The 15107-nt window shown below is 42.5% G+C and overlaps 2 protein-coding genes across 2 annotated transcripts in view; one reads left to right on the forward strand and one right to left on the reverse strand.

The window, feature by feature from the left end:
* rnf207b (ring finger protein 207b) overlaps nucleotides 1-6457 on the reverse strand; it is a 28093-nt gene extending 21636 nt beyond the window's left edge. The window contains exons 1-2 of the mRNA XM_079521784.1: nucleotides 6411-6457; nucleotides 2114-2313 (exon numbers count right to left, since the gene is read on the reverse strand). Coding sequence (XP_079377910.1) covers nucleotides 2114-2313; nucleotides 6411-6425 — 215 coding nt within the window. The 5' untranslated portion in view covers nucleotides 6426-6457. The remainder of the gene's footprint in view (nucleotides 1-2113; nucleotides 2314-6410) is intronic.
* A 2129-nt stretch (nucleotides 6458-8586) lies between these two features.
* On the forward strand, nucleotides 8587-13594 carry LOC306937905 (large ribosomal subunit protein eL22). The gene is made up of 4 exons (XM_079521933.1): nucleotides 8587-8720; nucleotides 9290-9400; nucleotides 10270-10394; nucleotides 13400-13594. The coding sequence occupies exons 1-4, from the start codon at nucleotides 8709-8711 to the stop codon at nucleotides 13542-13544; spliced, it is 393 nt and encodes a 130-aa protein (XP_079378059.1). The 5' UTR covers nucleotides 8587-8708; the 3' UTR covers nucleotides 13545-13594.
* The last annotated feature ends 1513 nt before the right edge of the window (nucleotides 13595-15107 follow it).

Consider the following 15107-nt stretch of genomic DNA (forward strand, 5'->3'; position numbering starts at 1 on the left):
CAGGGCTCAATTCTTGGTCCTCTGTTATTCTCCCTGTACATACTGCCATTGGGAGAACTCATTACCAATCACGGAGTCAATTTTCATTTCTATGCTGATGATACCCAACTTTATCTTTCTGTAGATCCAGATGATCTCTGTGCCTTAGACCCGCTGTTGACCTGTCTGTCTAGCATTAAATGCTGGATGAGTGAGAACTTTCTCAAGCTAAATGAGGATAAGACAGAAGTTCTCATAATCGGTTCTAGTGAGCAGAAAGAATCGATAAAAAGCAGACTTGGCAACCTGACTGTAGAAGGTAACAGTACAGTAAAGAACTTGGGGATCACTATTGATTCTGAACTGAATTTTAATTCACACATTAATCATGTTACCAAGATTGCCTTTTTTCATCTTAGAAATATTGCACGAATCAGAGCCTATTTGTCACTGGACGATGCAAAAACGCTAATCCACGCCTTTGTTTTTTCTCGGCTTGATTACTGCAATGCACTTTTTTCTGGATTGCCTAAGAAATCAACTGACAGATTACAACTTGTCCAAAATGCAGCAGCCAGAGTCTTAACTAGAACTAAGATGAGAGAACATATTACTCCAGTCTTGGCCTCATTGCACTGGCTTCCGGTTGTTTTTAGGATTGATTTTAAAATTCTTTTACTTGTTTATAAAGCTCTCAATGGTCTCGCACCTTCCTACCTACATGACTGCCTGCCGAAATATGTCCCAAACCGCCCCCTAAGGTCTTCCACTGCTGGCCTGCTCGCTTTGCCTAAAAAAATGGCAACTAAAAAATACGGGGAAGCAGCTTTTTGCTTCTACGGGCCGACGGCGTGGAACAAACTCCCACTGTACCTTCGACAGGCAGCCTCTGTAGACATTTTTAAAGCTCAGCTCAAGACCCACTTTTACACCCTTGCTTTTAATTGATTTATCTGTCTTTTTAAAAAAAAATGTTATTCATGTCCTCACTGTATTGTTTATGCCCTGCTTTTATTTTATTTTTTGTGTAAAGCACTTTGAGCTGCATTTCATGTCATGAAAGGTGCTATACAAATAAAGTTTTATTATTATTATTATTATTATTTTTGAAAAGTCATGAAAGTGTGGCGCAAATCTTTGAATATATATTTCAGAGCGAACATTTTTAACTAAAATATTCTGGGGGGGGGGGGGGGGGGGGTCCCTGGAACTACATATTTTGAGATGGGGGTCCGTGGTAACCTGACTCCGCCAGATGGGGCAGCAGAGAGTACACTGGGTTCCCCCCTCCTGCTCCCATCTGGGAACTCTCAGGCAGACTTGATGCCCGGCCACAAAACGGCCTGGCCAATCAGCAGCAGCTTCTAGCAGCTTCTAGCAGCAGCTTCTAGCTTCTAGCTGCTGCTGATTGGCCAGGCCGTTTTGTGGCCCAATAGAGATAATTCTGGGGGTACTTGACATGAAAAAGGTTGAGCACCACTGACATAGAAACATAGGTTTTTCTCAAAAATGTTAGGATTTAGAAGACTTTTTTTAAATCCAAAATGGGTTAACAATTCAAGTGGCCATAACTCGGTGACCACTGTTCTGATCAGCACAATAGTAGGACAAGATTTGAAGACAGAATGAAAATCTAGTAATCTCAAAGAAAGTAATAAAAAATAATTGCAGTGGAGTAAACCCTATTTGTCTCTGAAATGTATTGAGTAGAAGTATAAAGTATAAAAAATGGAAATACTCAAGTAAAGGCAGCCTACCTACCTAAGTGTACTCAAGTAAAGTACTTGCTGTACTTAGTTGCTTTCCACAATTGTCCAATGTCCATAAATTCCATGCATGCTTTCAGCATCAAGAAAAGGTTATTTTTTTCACCAATGTTCTCAAGCTCACAACGCCATGAGCTTGTAGTATTGTACTATTTTCACTATTTTTGTGCTACACCGTAGTAGGCCTATACAACTAAGTATTCACTATAGTACTAGGGATTAAGCGGATAATACATCTATGGTTTTAGAGTGCTTACCCACACAGCGGACAGGTGATGGTTTTAGAGTGCTTACCCACACAGCGGACAGGTGATGGTTTTAGAGTGCTTACCCACACAGCGGACAGGTGATGGTTTTAGAGTGCTTACCCACACAGTGGACAGGTGAGCCGACCATCCACAGCCCTGCCACGGAGACAGCTGGCACAGAAGGTGTGGTAGCAGTCCAGAAGACAAGGCTGCTCGTACTGTTCATGACACAACAGGCACACCAACGGGTGACAACTGGCACCGTCTGGATCGTACAGGTTTTCCACAGGACAGAAGATTCCACCAGACATCTGGAAATGCTGTCATTCAGACGAGGAAAGAATTTAAATTCAATAAATTTGATGCATGAAACATACAGCCATTTGGTAAAAAAAACAAATGCAAAAGAATAACAACAATCTTCTCCCCTTAGTAAAACAAGATATCTCAGAATGAATTGTCCGTTATTCTCTTCCTTTGTGAAGAAGAATCAACTCACAAGACTGAGCTGCAGACATTGTTCTCCCTCGGCTGTCACACTTAACCCATTTTGACCTGAGATCAGATTCTAAAAATGTCTTCTACATCCTGATAGTTTTCTGAAAAAGCTATGTTTCTATGTCCGTCGTTCTTCGATTTTTCAAAAATAGCAGACCTACAAGTTCATAGCGCGCCACTCGGTGGCGCGCTATGAGCTTGTAGATCTGCTATTTTTCAATGGCTAAAGCATAACATAATGCTAACACCAAAAGGGCTTCCCGCCAAAAATAGGTTAACTGAATAGCCAAAGAGAATACAATAACTTAGACTCTGCCAAGTCCAAGACATCATGTGAATCATGAATAACGCAAATATATTCACCTCAGCTCTCCTGTTGCTACTCCCTGTACTGTACTGTACGCCAGAGGGTCTCTGAGTTGACTGAGCCACGGGGATGCAGCTCTGGCCCTGACATCAAAGCCAGTCAACTCTTTATTCTGGGTGTGTGTTTGTGCACGTGCAGTGCTTGCGTGTTACGTGGCAATGGAACAATAAGCATGTGTAACCTGATGACAGGAAATCAGATGCCTCATAACTGACACTAAAGTGACCAAAATAGGCATTGCCTTCTCTGACCCCCCTCCAATGTCTCTCTCTGGTGGTAATCCACATGTACTACAAGGTCTAACAGTTAGGCCTCACTCACACCTTTCGATCTAGCATACAACATTGATGCATGCTAGATGTAAGCAAGATGTAAGTGTCATGGCCGCCCCAATGCATTTCCAATGGAAGTCACAAGCTGTTGTATGGCTTTCGGCTGTGTTTCGACTGCCCCCCTCCCCCTCATACAACACAAATGTTGTGTCAAACCATGTGACTCCCATTGGAAATGCATTGCGGGCTTGCATCAGCTATACATCTCATACAACAAGCATACATCAATCTGTTGCGACCGTGTGAGTCGCCCCTCAGACCTTGTTATAAGAGTGTAGTAGACTAACTAGAAAGGTGCCATCATCAGTAGTGCACAGCTCTCCACTAGGAGGCATTCACTAGCTTCCTGTCCTCCATCTTACTTGTGATGGTGAGTGGTGCATATGATGGCAGTGTTTTGGGGTTGTTGCATGGGGCAATTGTTGCCAGGTTTAATGATCCATGTTGTCAATGAAGATTACTAGAATACTGTACTGTTCCATACTGTACTGTACTGTGCTGTGCTGTGCCTTACCATACAGTACAGTACAGTACAGTACAGTACAGTACAGTACAGTACAGTACAGTACAGTACAGTACAGTACAGTACAGTACTGTACTGTACTGTACTGTACTGTACTGTAGCATACTGTGCTGTACCATGCTGCTGTGGCCTGTGTATGTGTGTGCGCACGTGCGTGTGTGTGTGTGTGTGTGTGTGTGTGTGTGTGTGTGTGTGTGTGTGTGTGTGTGTGTGTGTGTGTGTGTGTGTGTGCAGTGAAAAGGGGAGGTGCCGGGGAATGAGAAAGTTGTGATGTAATTTGCATCACAGCGAAATGTTGCGCAATAACAGTGTGTCTGACAAAAGTAATATCACGTTGCGCATTAAGGAAGACTTAGAGAGGTGGGGAACTCTACCTGTGTCATGGCTAGGTAGGATAAGTGTGCTCAAAATGAATATCCTGCTTGGGCTGTTGTACCCTCTACAGATGTTGCCAAATTCAATCCCCAACAGCTTTTTCTCTGATCTGGATAAGATATTTACACAATTTCTGTGGCAGGGTAAAAGGCCTAGAATGAAAATAATAAGCTTCAAAGACACAAGGATGAGGGTGGATTGGGGGTTCCGAACTTACGTTTTTACTACTGGGCAGCACAAATGCGGTACATATATGAATGGGTGAACCCAGACATAACAAACACATGGATCGATATTGAATCCCAAAACTGTGGTATGTTGACACTTGAGGTCTGCCCCTTTGTGAATCATAACAAAGCTAAATTGGAGGTTGATCAGAACTTCATTGTCTTAAATACGCTGAACACCTGGAATAACATCAAAGTCCATTTTAAACTTAAAAAACATTTTTCACCTTTGGCTCCTATATGGAAGAACCCAGATTTTCTTCCCTCATATCAGGACCCAGTATTCAGGGTTTGGCATGATAGGGGACTGGACCAGCTTGCTAAACTATATAACAGAGGCACAATGGAGTCATTTGAGAATCTAAGGAATAAATATTCATTACAACAGTCTAATTTCTTTAGATTTTTACAAATCCGTCATTATGTAACAAAGAACATGCAAGCCCCTAAGCCTAGGACATCCTTCTTAGAAAATATTCTTACACGACCTGTGCCAGAAAGATGTATTTCCTATCTGTATGAATGTTTTGATATAAGTTCAAACCACTCCACTGATCATATTCGAAGGCAGTGGCAGATTGACTTGGAATGTCAGATAGAAGACAATACTTGGACAACAATTATAGGAAATACACTTACTATTTTGAGTTGCAATAATGATAGAGAAAGACAATTCAAAATTTTACACAGACTCCATTATACACCTCTACTGAGAAGCAAGCTTGGTCTCAGCTCTCCTAACTGTAATAAATGTGACACAGAAGTTGGTACATATGCACATATGCTTTGGAAATGTACAAAGATACAGGTGTTTTGGAATGAGGTGAAGAATGAGCTGGACACCTTGCTTGGATATAATTTGGAACTTGTCACCTCTCCAGTGTGTACTAGCAGCTAAGGTATCCAGTGCAAGGACCAGACACAACGCCAAATTGGTTGGAATACTCTTATACATAGCGAGGAAGACTATACTCAAGCTTTGGATTCATAGAGACGTTCCTACACTGGATGATTGGTACAAGGAGGTAATGACTGTGGTTCCTCTGGAGAAACTTACTTATCTCCTCCGTGATAACATGGAAGGGTTCACAAAGGTATGGGAACCAGTCTTAGATACAGTGGACCCTTCTAGACTGTGCTTCAATGTACCTTATTGAACGGTAGTGAATAACAAAGACTCTGGTGACCTGTAATGTAATCATGTCAAGACTGTGGTGTACTCGTTTTGTCTTTTTTTTTTGTGTTTGTTTGTTTTTTGTCTGTGCGTAATGTCCGTATTGTGGTTCTTGTTGTTTTCCTATGTTATGTTGAAAAAAGAAAAATGTGTGGTTCTATATACATTGAATTACGATTGAACAGTTGTGAAATCTCAGAGCCTCAATAAAAATACATTAAAAAAATGAAAAAAAAGTAATATTTGTACAGTAAATATGACAGTTGCGTGGATGCAATGTAGTGCAGCTGGATTCTGGGAGAGTGGGATTTTTGCATGGAGAGATGTGTGCTAACAGTGTGGTTTTGTAGGAGAAGGAGCACGGATAAACAGCCATGTGCTTGTGTACCCCTTGTCTATTAGGGTAGAAGGATAGATTATAGCTATATACCGGTATATGATTTTATATTCTTAATGAATTTAATACACAGGACCACAATGGCAACAAGCCCCAGTGGGGCTTTGAATGAATGCCACACCCCTGTCCAGTGACGTCACTATGACGCCATAGACGATATATAAGTGCGTGTGCATCACGCACTTTTGCACACCGTGGTGAAAACAGGGAAAGATGAACAATAGGGATGTGCGTGTGGTGAATGCAGTAACGCAGTCCAGATGGAGCAATGCGCTTAACACATGGAAAAAAGCATTTGACGGCAATGCTGTCTGGAAGGAGAAGGATGAGTTTTTAGATGTGATTTACTGGTTTCGCCAAATCGTTGCAGTAATCCTTGGTGTGTTATGGGGTGTAGTGCCACTGAAGGGAATCCAGGCAATAGTCAGTTTCTGCCTCATCAACTCGGGCATCCTGTATGTATACTTCAGCAACTTTCAGAAGCACATTGACGAGGAGGAGTATGGCGGCTCATTGGAACTCACCAAAGAAGGCTTCATGACTTCCCTTGCACTGTTTCTGCTGGTGTGGATCATCTTTTACACTGGTCTTCATTATGACTGAGTGAAGGCCACCGGGTACTCCAACATTCTGTTGAAGTACAACGTGAAGACACAAAGAGCTTAAGAACTACATGGTGTGAGGGGATTCAATACATCTGGGCCTTTCGGTCTACAGTGCATTGTGGGAATTGTAGTTTGAATTACAACATTTTGCAAGACCAATCATGCATATATCCAATATATCCAATCCATCTATCAAACTATACCATTGGTTCTCATACAAGGTTTTGTGCCAGGGACTCCCATAAGAGACGATTGGCCAACATCCGTCAAAAATATCTAAAAATAAACTGTACCTCATTTTGCTGGGGCACCCCTGGAACCCCGTCAAGTACTCAGGGGTCCCTGGACCCCATTTTGAGAAGAGTTTTGGCGTGTGGTCTCTCATTCTCTCTATACACCAACACAGTTCTACCACACCAGTTTCTCAAATATTTTCATGTCAAGGACCCCCAAATTGATATGTAATTGCCTGACCCCCATCTGTAAAGGTTTGGTGCCAGAACCCCTCATAAGCTGTTAAGTGTATATAAGTATTTTCAAAACTTTAAAAGTATTAAAAGATGTTTTGAAAATAGTCATTACAAGCTCATAACCCATTGCAACGAGTTGTGAACTTGTAGATCAGCTATTTTGGAATACCCGAAGGCTATAAATTCAAGTTAAAGTGGTTGAAGTGTTCCTCATTTTGCTGGGGATCTGGAACCCCATCAAGCTCCACGGACCCCACTTTGAGAACCTCTCTGTACCACACCAACGCATCATGAAGACGTTTGTTGATGTCATCCATGATGATCCACCTCCAATTAATCTGAATGTTGTCAACTTGTCAACCAGGGAAGTTAATTTAGCCTTCAGCCAATGATATTATAGCCTTCAACACGTACGCAAGTTACAAATGCAACCAAGCGGTGGCAACCAAATTAATTGCTATCGTGGTGTACTGTCCTTCCATCTTTTTTTCCCTGGCTGGCGTCCCTCCCAATTTCTATTGGGAGTCGCTTGGGCTACAACCTTGCCCAAATTTGGGACCGAGTCACCGAAGTACCTCCACTATTTATTTTTTTGAGCGGCACTAATGCGTGGCTTGTGCAGTGTGCCCCCCTGTGACATCATGTCAATGGCAACATTTACTATGATGTAGTCGTGTTGCCCCCCCCCCCCCCCCCCCCCCCCCCCCGTGACATCATGTCAATGGCAACATTTATTATGATGTAGTGGCCGGTCCCATGCACATGTGACGTAGTGGCAAGTCTATGACACTTGACAAGTTGACATCATCAGTATACATGATCATAGGCGCCACTCACTTCACACAAGTGTCATTTTTTTTTTCTCAAATAAATATTTTTTTTCAGTTCTCAGTTTCCGAGAACAGAAAAAGGCGGGTCAGAGAGAGGCGCATGCTTCCCTGATTGGCCAACCTAAACCGTCTGCTTCATGGATTGGCGGAGTGTCATGTTTGTGCCGCTCCACCAATCAGCCAGTATAAATCCCTGATTGCCAAACCCGGCTCATTGGCTTAATAATTGGTGTTCTATCTATGTTCCCCACTTGCCTTTATAGGGTTAGGTAAGGTTTATTGTTGTAAGCGGGGAAGTACTACTGTAATTAGTGTGGTTTTGTTAATTCGCCCCCTGTGACATCATCACACAGTCTGTGATGTCATGTACGTGGGTCAATACATCATCGTCATCAGACATCATCATACTGTACTTAGTGAGCTACTCTAGCCCACACTGTTTCTTCAGTGTCGTCACACTTGCAATTTCCCAAAATGGAGAATTTTCTAGTATCGGGTGTTGTACTATAGGCCCTCCGGCATGGCACGGCACGCACGTGCGCGCGCGCGCACACACACACACACACACACACACACACACACACACACACACACACACACATGTGGTGTGTCTTGCAAAGCACTGTACATAGTTTTACCTGTAAAACAGTGCAGTCTGATGTGGGTTCCAGGCCAGCAAAGGCAAGGACCCGGCCTCATCCCTCAGCAGGGACCAGGGTTCATTACATTGACAAGGCTTGACTTGTCCTGAGGGGACCTGTAGGCTCCTGGGGCCTGGCATGGGGCCTTTCTTCTGCTCTGTAGTAGTAAATCAATTACCGATGTGTTTGTTCAATCGATGACTCTGGGTGTGATTCATACAGCCACATGAGGCGCGTGCGCACAGGCCGTTCTTCCTTTCTGCTATCATCGCCGCCATGGCTCCGGTCGTAAGTGTGATCGCGTGTCTGTACATTCACCTCATAACAGTTAATAATCATACGTAGAAGCGACCAAAACACACTGACATGTCATATTAAAAATGCATTAACGCAGAACTCGTGGGCTTGTATTTACAAACGCCCCGCGAGCCTCTTATTTTGTTGTTATTTCCAGCCCGAGGCCTGCTAAGCTAACATTAGCCTCCTGTGAAACACACCACGTTGTGTTTTCTTCTCGTGTTAAAAATGTGTTTTTAACTCGAAACTCGGATTAGACCCATAGATCGTTATAATGTTGGTTTCGTATGTTGAAAACATGTTAATGAGGTTAAATGTGACTTGTATTTTATATGTAGGCAGCTAGAGTCTAGCTAGAGGTGGCACACTAACCACACAGCTGACAGATGCCATTTAAATGTTCCATTAGTTTGCTAAACGACACAATCCTGAGTGTAAATTTAACTCTGAGCGTGTATAAATTAAACCAAATGGACCCTTGTATACTCGAGTTACAGACCAATAAGTGTGCATTTGGTACCATTTGCTGTAATAATCCCCTACCTGTACTCTTGTTTTAGCCAAAGAAACAGAGTACCAGCAAAGGTGGTAAGAAGAAGAAGCAGGTTCTGAAGTTCACTCTGGACTGCACCCATCCTGTTGAAGATGGCATCATGGACGCTGCCAACTTTGTAAGTCCGCTGACAGGCCGGATCTGTGGTCTGTTAGAGGCCAGTGGAGTGGTTCTCTAACCTCTCCCATGACAATGTCAATGACCACCACATATACTTTAAAATATGTTGTGCAGGTACAGCATAGGCCTACAACATTTATTATGTTAAAATGTTTAAATAATAATCCCAAATGTTCAAATTAAGTTTTTCAAGATAATTAGAAACTCACAACATGTTGTGACCTTGTAGATCGGCTAACTTTTGTATATAGGGTTAAAGTGATTGCTATATTAAGTTATTTTGCTGGGGATCCCCGACCCCTCTGTGAGAACCACTGTTTGACACGGACATTGATTTGCACAGAGCTATATAATAAAGTGAATCACGGATATCAACGCTATTCTGTGGTCATGTCGGATATAAAAAACATTGTATGTAGGCTGTAGTATGAAGTTGGCTTTACATGGGGGTATAATGTGGTGGTGGGCTAGCTGATGTTGGACCTATTGGCTTTACATGGGGGTATAAGTGGTGGTGGGCTAGCGGATGTTGACCTATTGGCTTTACATGGGGATATAAGTGGTGGTGGGCTAGCTGATGTTGGACCTATTCGTTTTTTGAGGGCCTCCTATATACAGCTTTTGTCCCCACACGTCTCATAATTGCCCTTGACAATGAAAGAAGAAATTAGGTCATATGTCCTTCAAATATGACGTAAATTTGTGGCAACACAAACATTAAATGCCATTGACAATGAAGGGGAAATTGACATCATGTGTAGACGAGCAAATCGGCGAAACAATCGCATAAGTTCCGTTGTTCATGAGATGATGTATAATGATAAGAGCGCCCCTCACTTCACACTTGTGTGATTTTTATATTTCCAGGAGCAGTTCCTGCAGGAGCGCATCAAGGTGAATGGGAAAGCCGGCAACCTGGGTGGCGGTGTGGTGTCCATCGAGAGGAGCAAGAGCAAGATTACAGTTTCCTCTGAGGTTCCCTTCTCCAAAAGGTAATTCATCCAAAAGGGTTAGGGTTAGGGTTAACCTGGGTGGCGGTGTGGTGTCCATCGAGAGGAGCAAGAGCAAGATTACAGTTTCCTCTGAGGTTCCCTTCTCCAAAAGGTCATTCATACAAAACTCTGTCCAATGGAATTTCACTTGGTTCACGTGTACTCTAGCTTTTGTGTGCACCCCAGGCAGGTTTTAAGGTTGTTGATTCAATATGTAGATATTTGATATTAATTTCACCAGACACACTCCTCCTATATAAGCCCTTTCAACTTCAAAGTCCATGTTAGACTCATTGAAAAGTTACATCCTTGGTTCTGGTGACTGATCATCACCGTCATTCTGCTATTTGTTGTTTATTTAATGCATGGATTGATGGGAATCTTTATAGGAATCCTTGATGAACCTATCACATTTCGATCCAGTCTATTTTGTAATGTAATTGCATAAAACGTAAGACTCATTGCAGACCTCTTCCTGCATTGTGATTCATTATTGGAATGAATTGTTCCTATTTGCCAAATTAAATTAGCGATTACTTTATTATGTTTTCTATAACCTAATTTTAATAATGTTAGGCTAAATGGATAAACTACTGTTAACTAAATAAACTTGCCCCCAATCTAACCCTTGAAACTACTGTAAAAGTCCAAGCTATTATTTGAAGTTATATGGACCAATCTTTATCTTGATTTGCACTGTGAAATGATAATACTCTACCTCTATCCTCTCTTCTCATGGAAACTACAAAATAATGGAGCGCACACAACAATATTTACCCTACGTCTTTACACTTATAAACCTGTGATGTGACGGTGATAATAAAGCAGCAGATTCTGATCATAAAACAACAATCTATTCAGTCAGACTGTGTATTAGAGGCTAGCCTACACTTTTAGGATATTTTTGTTCAATTAACAGTAAGGCAAAAAGAAATTAAACGTTTTACCATTAGGGACAATTCCATACAGTTTTTGCATGTTTCTTTGGTCGAGTCTGGTTGTGAACTTGTCTCCCATCCTTACCAAATGGATCGCCCGTTTCAGCTTGACCTATATTATCGTTTTAAATCAAATACATTACATTGGCGGTGTGTGATTTCAGTGTTGTGTGCAGTCAGTACAGTTGTAGAGTCAGGGTTTGTCTGTTTGCTGTGTGTACAGCAAAGGGTGGGGCATAACCTGAAGCTGTAGCTTGCAACCTGCAAACAGACGGCTCTATGATGACCTCACGTGACCAGCTGTTAACGGAGGTCCAGGGTCTCGCATTAATTTGTTTACAGCCCTAGCAGGGGCTAGAACAGCTGAAAAAACCTCTGCTAACAAACCTATGCCTACTGCTTTTGAGTACCAATCCTGATACAGTCCCAATATGAAGGACTGCTCTAAAGTAAGTAGTCTAGGGAATTGTTCCAAAGCCATGTGGCCAATAAGTCTGGAGCCTGTTTGAGTAGCGTGAGGCAGGTTGATGTACAAGTACACCCCCTGCACATGATGACACTTGTATGTCACAGGGACTTAAACAATACAACGCTTAATGCAGATTTACAAGCACTGAGGCATTGGGCACCATTTTCGTATTTGGTATGACTCGGCTTGGGATTGAATCCCAACCTCCCTGACTGAGGGGGGTGCATGTTTGTCCCGACATCCTACCCTAAACCTAACCTCACAGAAAGCCATGTTTTAACCTGCAACGCATGTCGGGAGCCACAGGTTCGTTTTAACCTGCCACGGGCTAGTGGTAACCGGCCACGCATGTCGGGAGCAACGGTGTTGTTGGACTAATGCCTGTCAGACTGTTATGTCTAACAAATGTATGCACCCCGTCCGAGGGTGGACACTAACCTTTCTTTAAATTAGAGTGGACAAGTTACGCTTTCTTTTGAGGTATGCTGTGTGATTCTCGCTATAAGGCCTCACTCAGACCTTTACTGCATTGCTGTATGCTTGTTGGATGAATGTTGTGTAGTGTCATGGCCGCCCCAATGCATTTCCAATGGAAGTCACATGGTTTGTAGTCCACATTTTGGACTACAAGCTGTTGTATGGCTTTCGGCCTTGTTTCGACTGCGCCCCTCCCCCTCATACAACACAAATGTGTCAAACCATGTGACTCCCATTGGAAATGCATTGGGGCGGCCATGACACTACACAACATTCATCCAACAAGCATACAGCAATGCAGTAAAGGTCTGAGTGAGGCCTTAGAGAACATTTACTGTCGGCTTAGGAAAAGTTTGTTCGTCCAATGCTATCATGTAGCAGCGAGGGCCATGCAGTTAATTAGAATGGTGTTAAGACAACTTGTGATTGCACTATAATATAATAAAATAACACCTGTGTGAAGTGAGGGGCGCTCTAATCATCGTACATCATCATCAAGAATGGTGGTCCCTTATTGGTTCCCACCGACGTACATATGCCGATTTGCTGCCGACACATGACGTAAATTCTCCATTCATTGTCTATGGCATTTAAGGTTTGTGTTCAGACAACACAAACCTTAACTTAAACACTAGCTGTTTATAGGAGGGGCTGGCGCCCCTCATAAATGAAATGGGTATCTTTGTAATCCCATCTTGCTTTTAGTGTTCCCAAACTTCTCAGGCCGCCCCCAAAATCATATTTGACCTAAGGACCCCCCACCCTGACGAGCACTGGAATTGTAGGACGCTCAGATTGATCTGCTATTTTCACAATGTTTACCAGTTTCTAGTGTAATATTTGATAATTTTGCCAATTTGGTTATAGAAAAGGTCTTAAAAGACATCAAGTTTAACTTTAGATATGTGCAGATATCCCGTATATTACACATGTTTACTGTTGAGTGACAAAACAATGTTGCACAAGTTAAATCATCTGGGGACCCACCAAAATGATTTGGGAACCACTGTGTTGGAGGACAAAGCGTAGTGTTGAAACGGTGGTGCTCCTGCAGTGTTTAGCTCAACGTTTCTTCATTACTGACAGACCTAATGAATCTGAATGGCGTTCCTGTCTCTCAGGTACCTGAAATATCTGACTAAGAAGTACCTGAAGAAGAACAATCTTCGTGACTGGCTGCGTGTTGTGGCAAACACCAAGGAGAGCTATGAGCTCCGCTACTTCCAGATCAACCAGGATGAAGAGGAGGAGGAGGATGAGGATTAAACTCATAATCATGATTTTGTACATTCAATAATAAATTGTTGTTGACAGTACTACCGCCAGCCTCTTTGTCATTAATAGGAAACCTGGCATTTCTCAACATACTTATGGTGAGATGGCATGGATGGCTTGTTTCTCCATCGTGGTTTAAAAAAGCTCTGTTAAGACATTGTTTCTTCAAACTGCTTCTTAAACTTTGTGATAGATGACTTCTATAACTGCAAACATGTTATTTCATGATAAACTAGAAAAAGTGCCCTTCTGGGCACAGGTCTCCACCAGGAGGATAGGTGTGTGTGTGATGTTTGGAAAAATGTTTAGGAGCAATATAAACGTGTGTGTGTGTGTGTGTGACACGGCTTGGCCTGTTGTAGCTCCACCATGAGGCTGATTTGAAAACTGTCAAGTGGCATTTCTTCCAAAGCCTAGTGGGAATATGCATGCACAGTTTCACCACAATCGGACGCTGCGTTGAGTAGTTGTGGCGATTTGTACAAAACGGGTACAAAGCGGCCTACTCCTGAAAAGTTTAGAAGCCGCCAATGAGGGTGGATTATGAGAAATCAAACAAACCCGTCTTGATCACATGACTATGAAGAGCATGTGTACCGATTAGCGTGAAATTTGGATAAAGGAGTAATATTTAGAAAATGTGTTTTACATACAGTATGTCTGCCTCCTGGTGGCGCTATAAAGAGCAGATGTGAAAAATTCCAGGCAAAGGTTTTTCCTTGGCCTCTAGGGAGTTGGCATACAAAGTTATCCACAGATCCGTGCAGTTAGAGGTAAAAACACTTTTCGCCCAGTTATAGCGCCACCATGAGGCTGAGTTGAAAATGTTCATGTGGCATTTCTTCCTCGGTCTAGTGGGAATGTGCGTGCACACGGAAATCACACAATGTGTTCATGATTTGCAGCATTTTGTTTGAAACTGAGTACTCCTGCGAACTTTGGAAGCCAATCTTAGCCAATCAGGATGGAGTCTGAGAAATCTGAAAGACCCGTTTAGTTGAATGGCTCTAGAGAGACTGTACCAATTTGCGTGATGTTTGGACAAAATCTGTAGGTGTACTGTCCAAAAACTTGTTTTGCACAAAGCGGCCTCCTGGTGGCGCTATAACAGGCCGTTCTGGAAATTTTGGGGCAGAGGTTCATTGTTGGCATCCAGGGAGTGTGTGCAAAATTTGACATCGTCCGGGTTAACGGTGCTGGAGATTAGCTGTTCACAGACGGAAGGACGGCCACACGGACGGAGTGCAAAACATACTCTCTCCCCATGCCTTCGGCCTGGTGGAGACAATGATAGTATCCCATTTGGGTGATTCAGTATTATTCACTGTCTGAAATCTGAACATATTTCCACATTTGTTTATGATGAAATACATGAAGCTGTTTGAAGTAGAACCTCTGACCATTGTCACATTTTGTCCTGGTATTGATTTGACTAAAGGAGAGCTTAATGCTGTTTGATGTCCAGGATAGAGATTTGTGACGTTCTGTGCCATATACATAATTCTCATGTTTAGTCGTTGGTCTTTTCCCCAAAAAACAAGTTTTACTTAAACT

This window comes from Electrona antarctica (genome assembly GCF_951216825.1).
Source record: "Electrona antarctica genome assembly, chromosome: 2".
Taxonomy (NCBI): Eukaryota; Metazoa; Chordata; class Actinopteri; order Myctophiformes; family Myctophidae; genus Electrona; species Electrona antarctica.

What these genes read in the sequence shown, in the direction of transcription:
- LOC306937905 (XM_079521933.1), top strand. An exon ending in TCATGGACGCTGCCAACTTT is followed by an intron (nt 9,401 to 10,269) that starts GTAAGTCCGCTG and finishes TTATATTTCCAG; the next exon opens with GAGCAGTTCCTGCAGGAGCG. An exon ending in GAGGTTCCCTTCTCCAAAAG is followed by an intron (nt 10,395 to 13,399) that starts GTAATTCATCCA and finishes CCTGTCTCTCAG; the next exon opens with GTACCTGAAATATCTGACTA.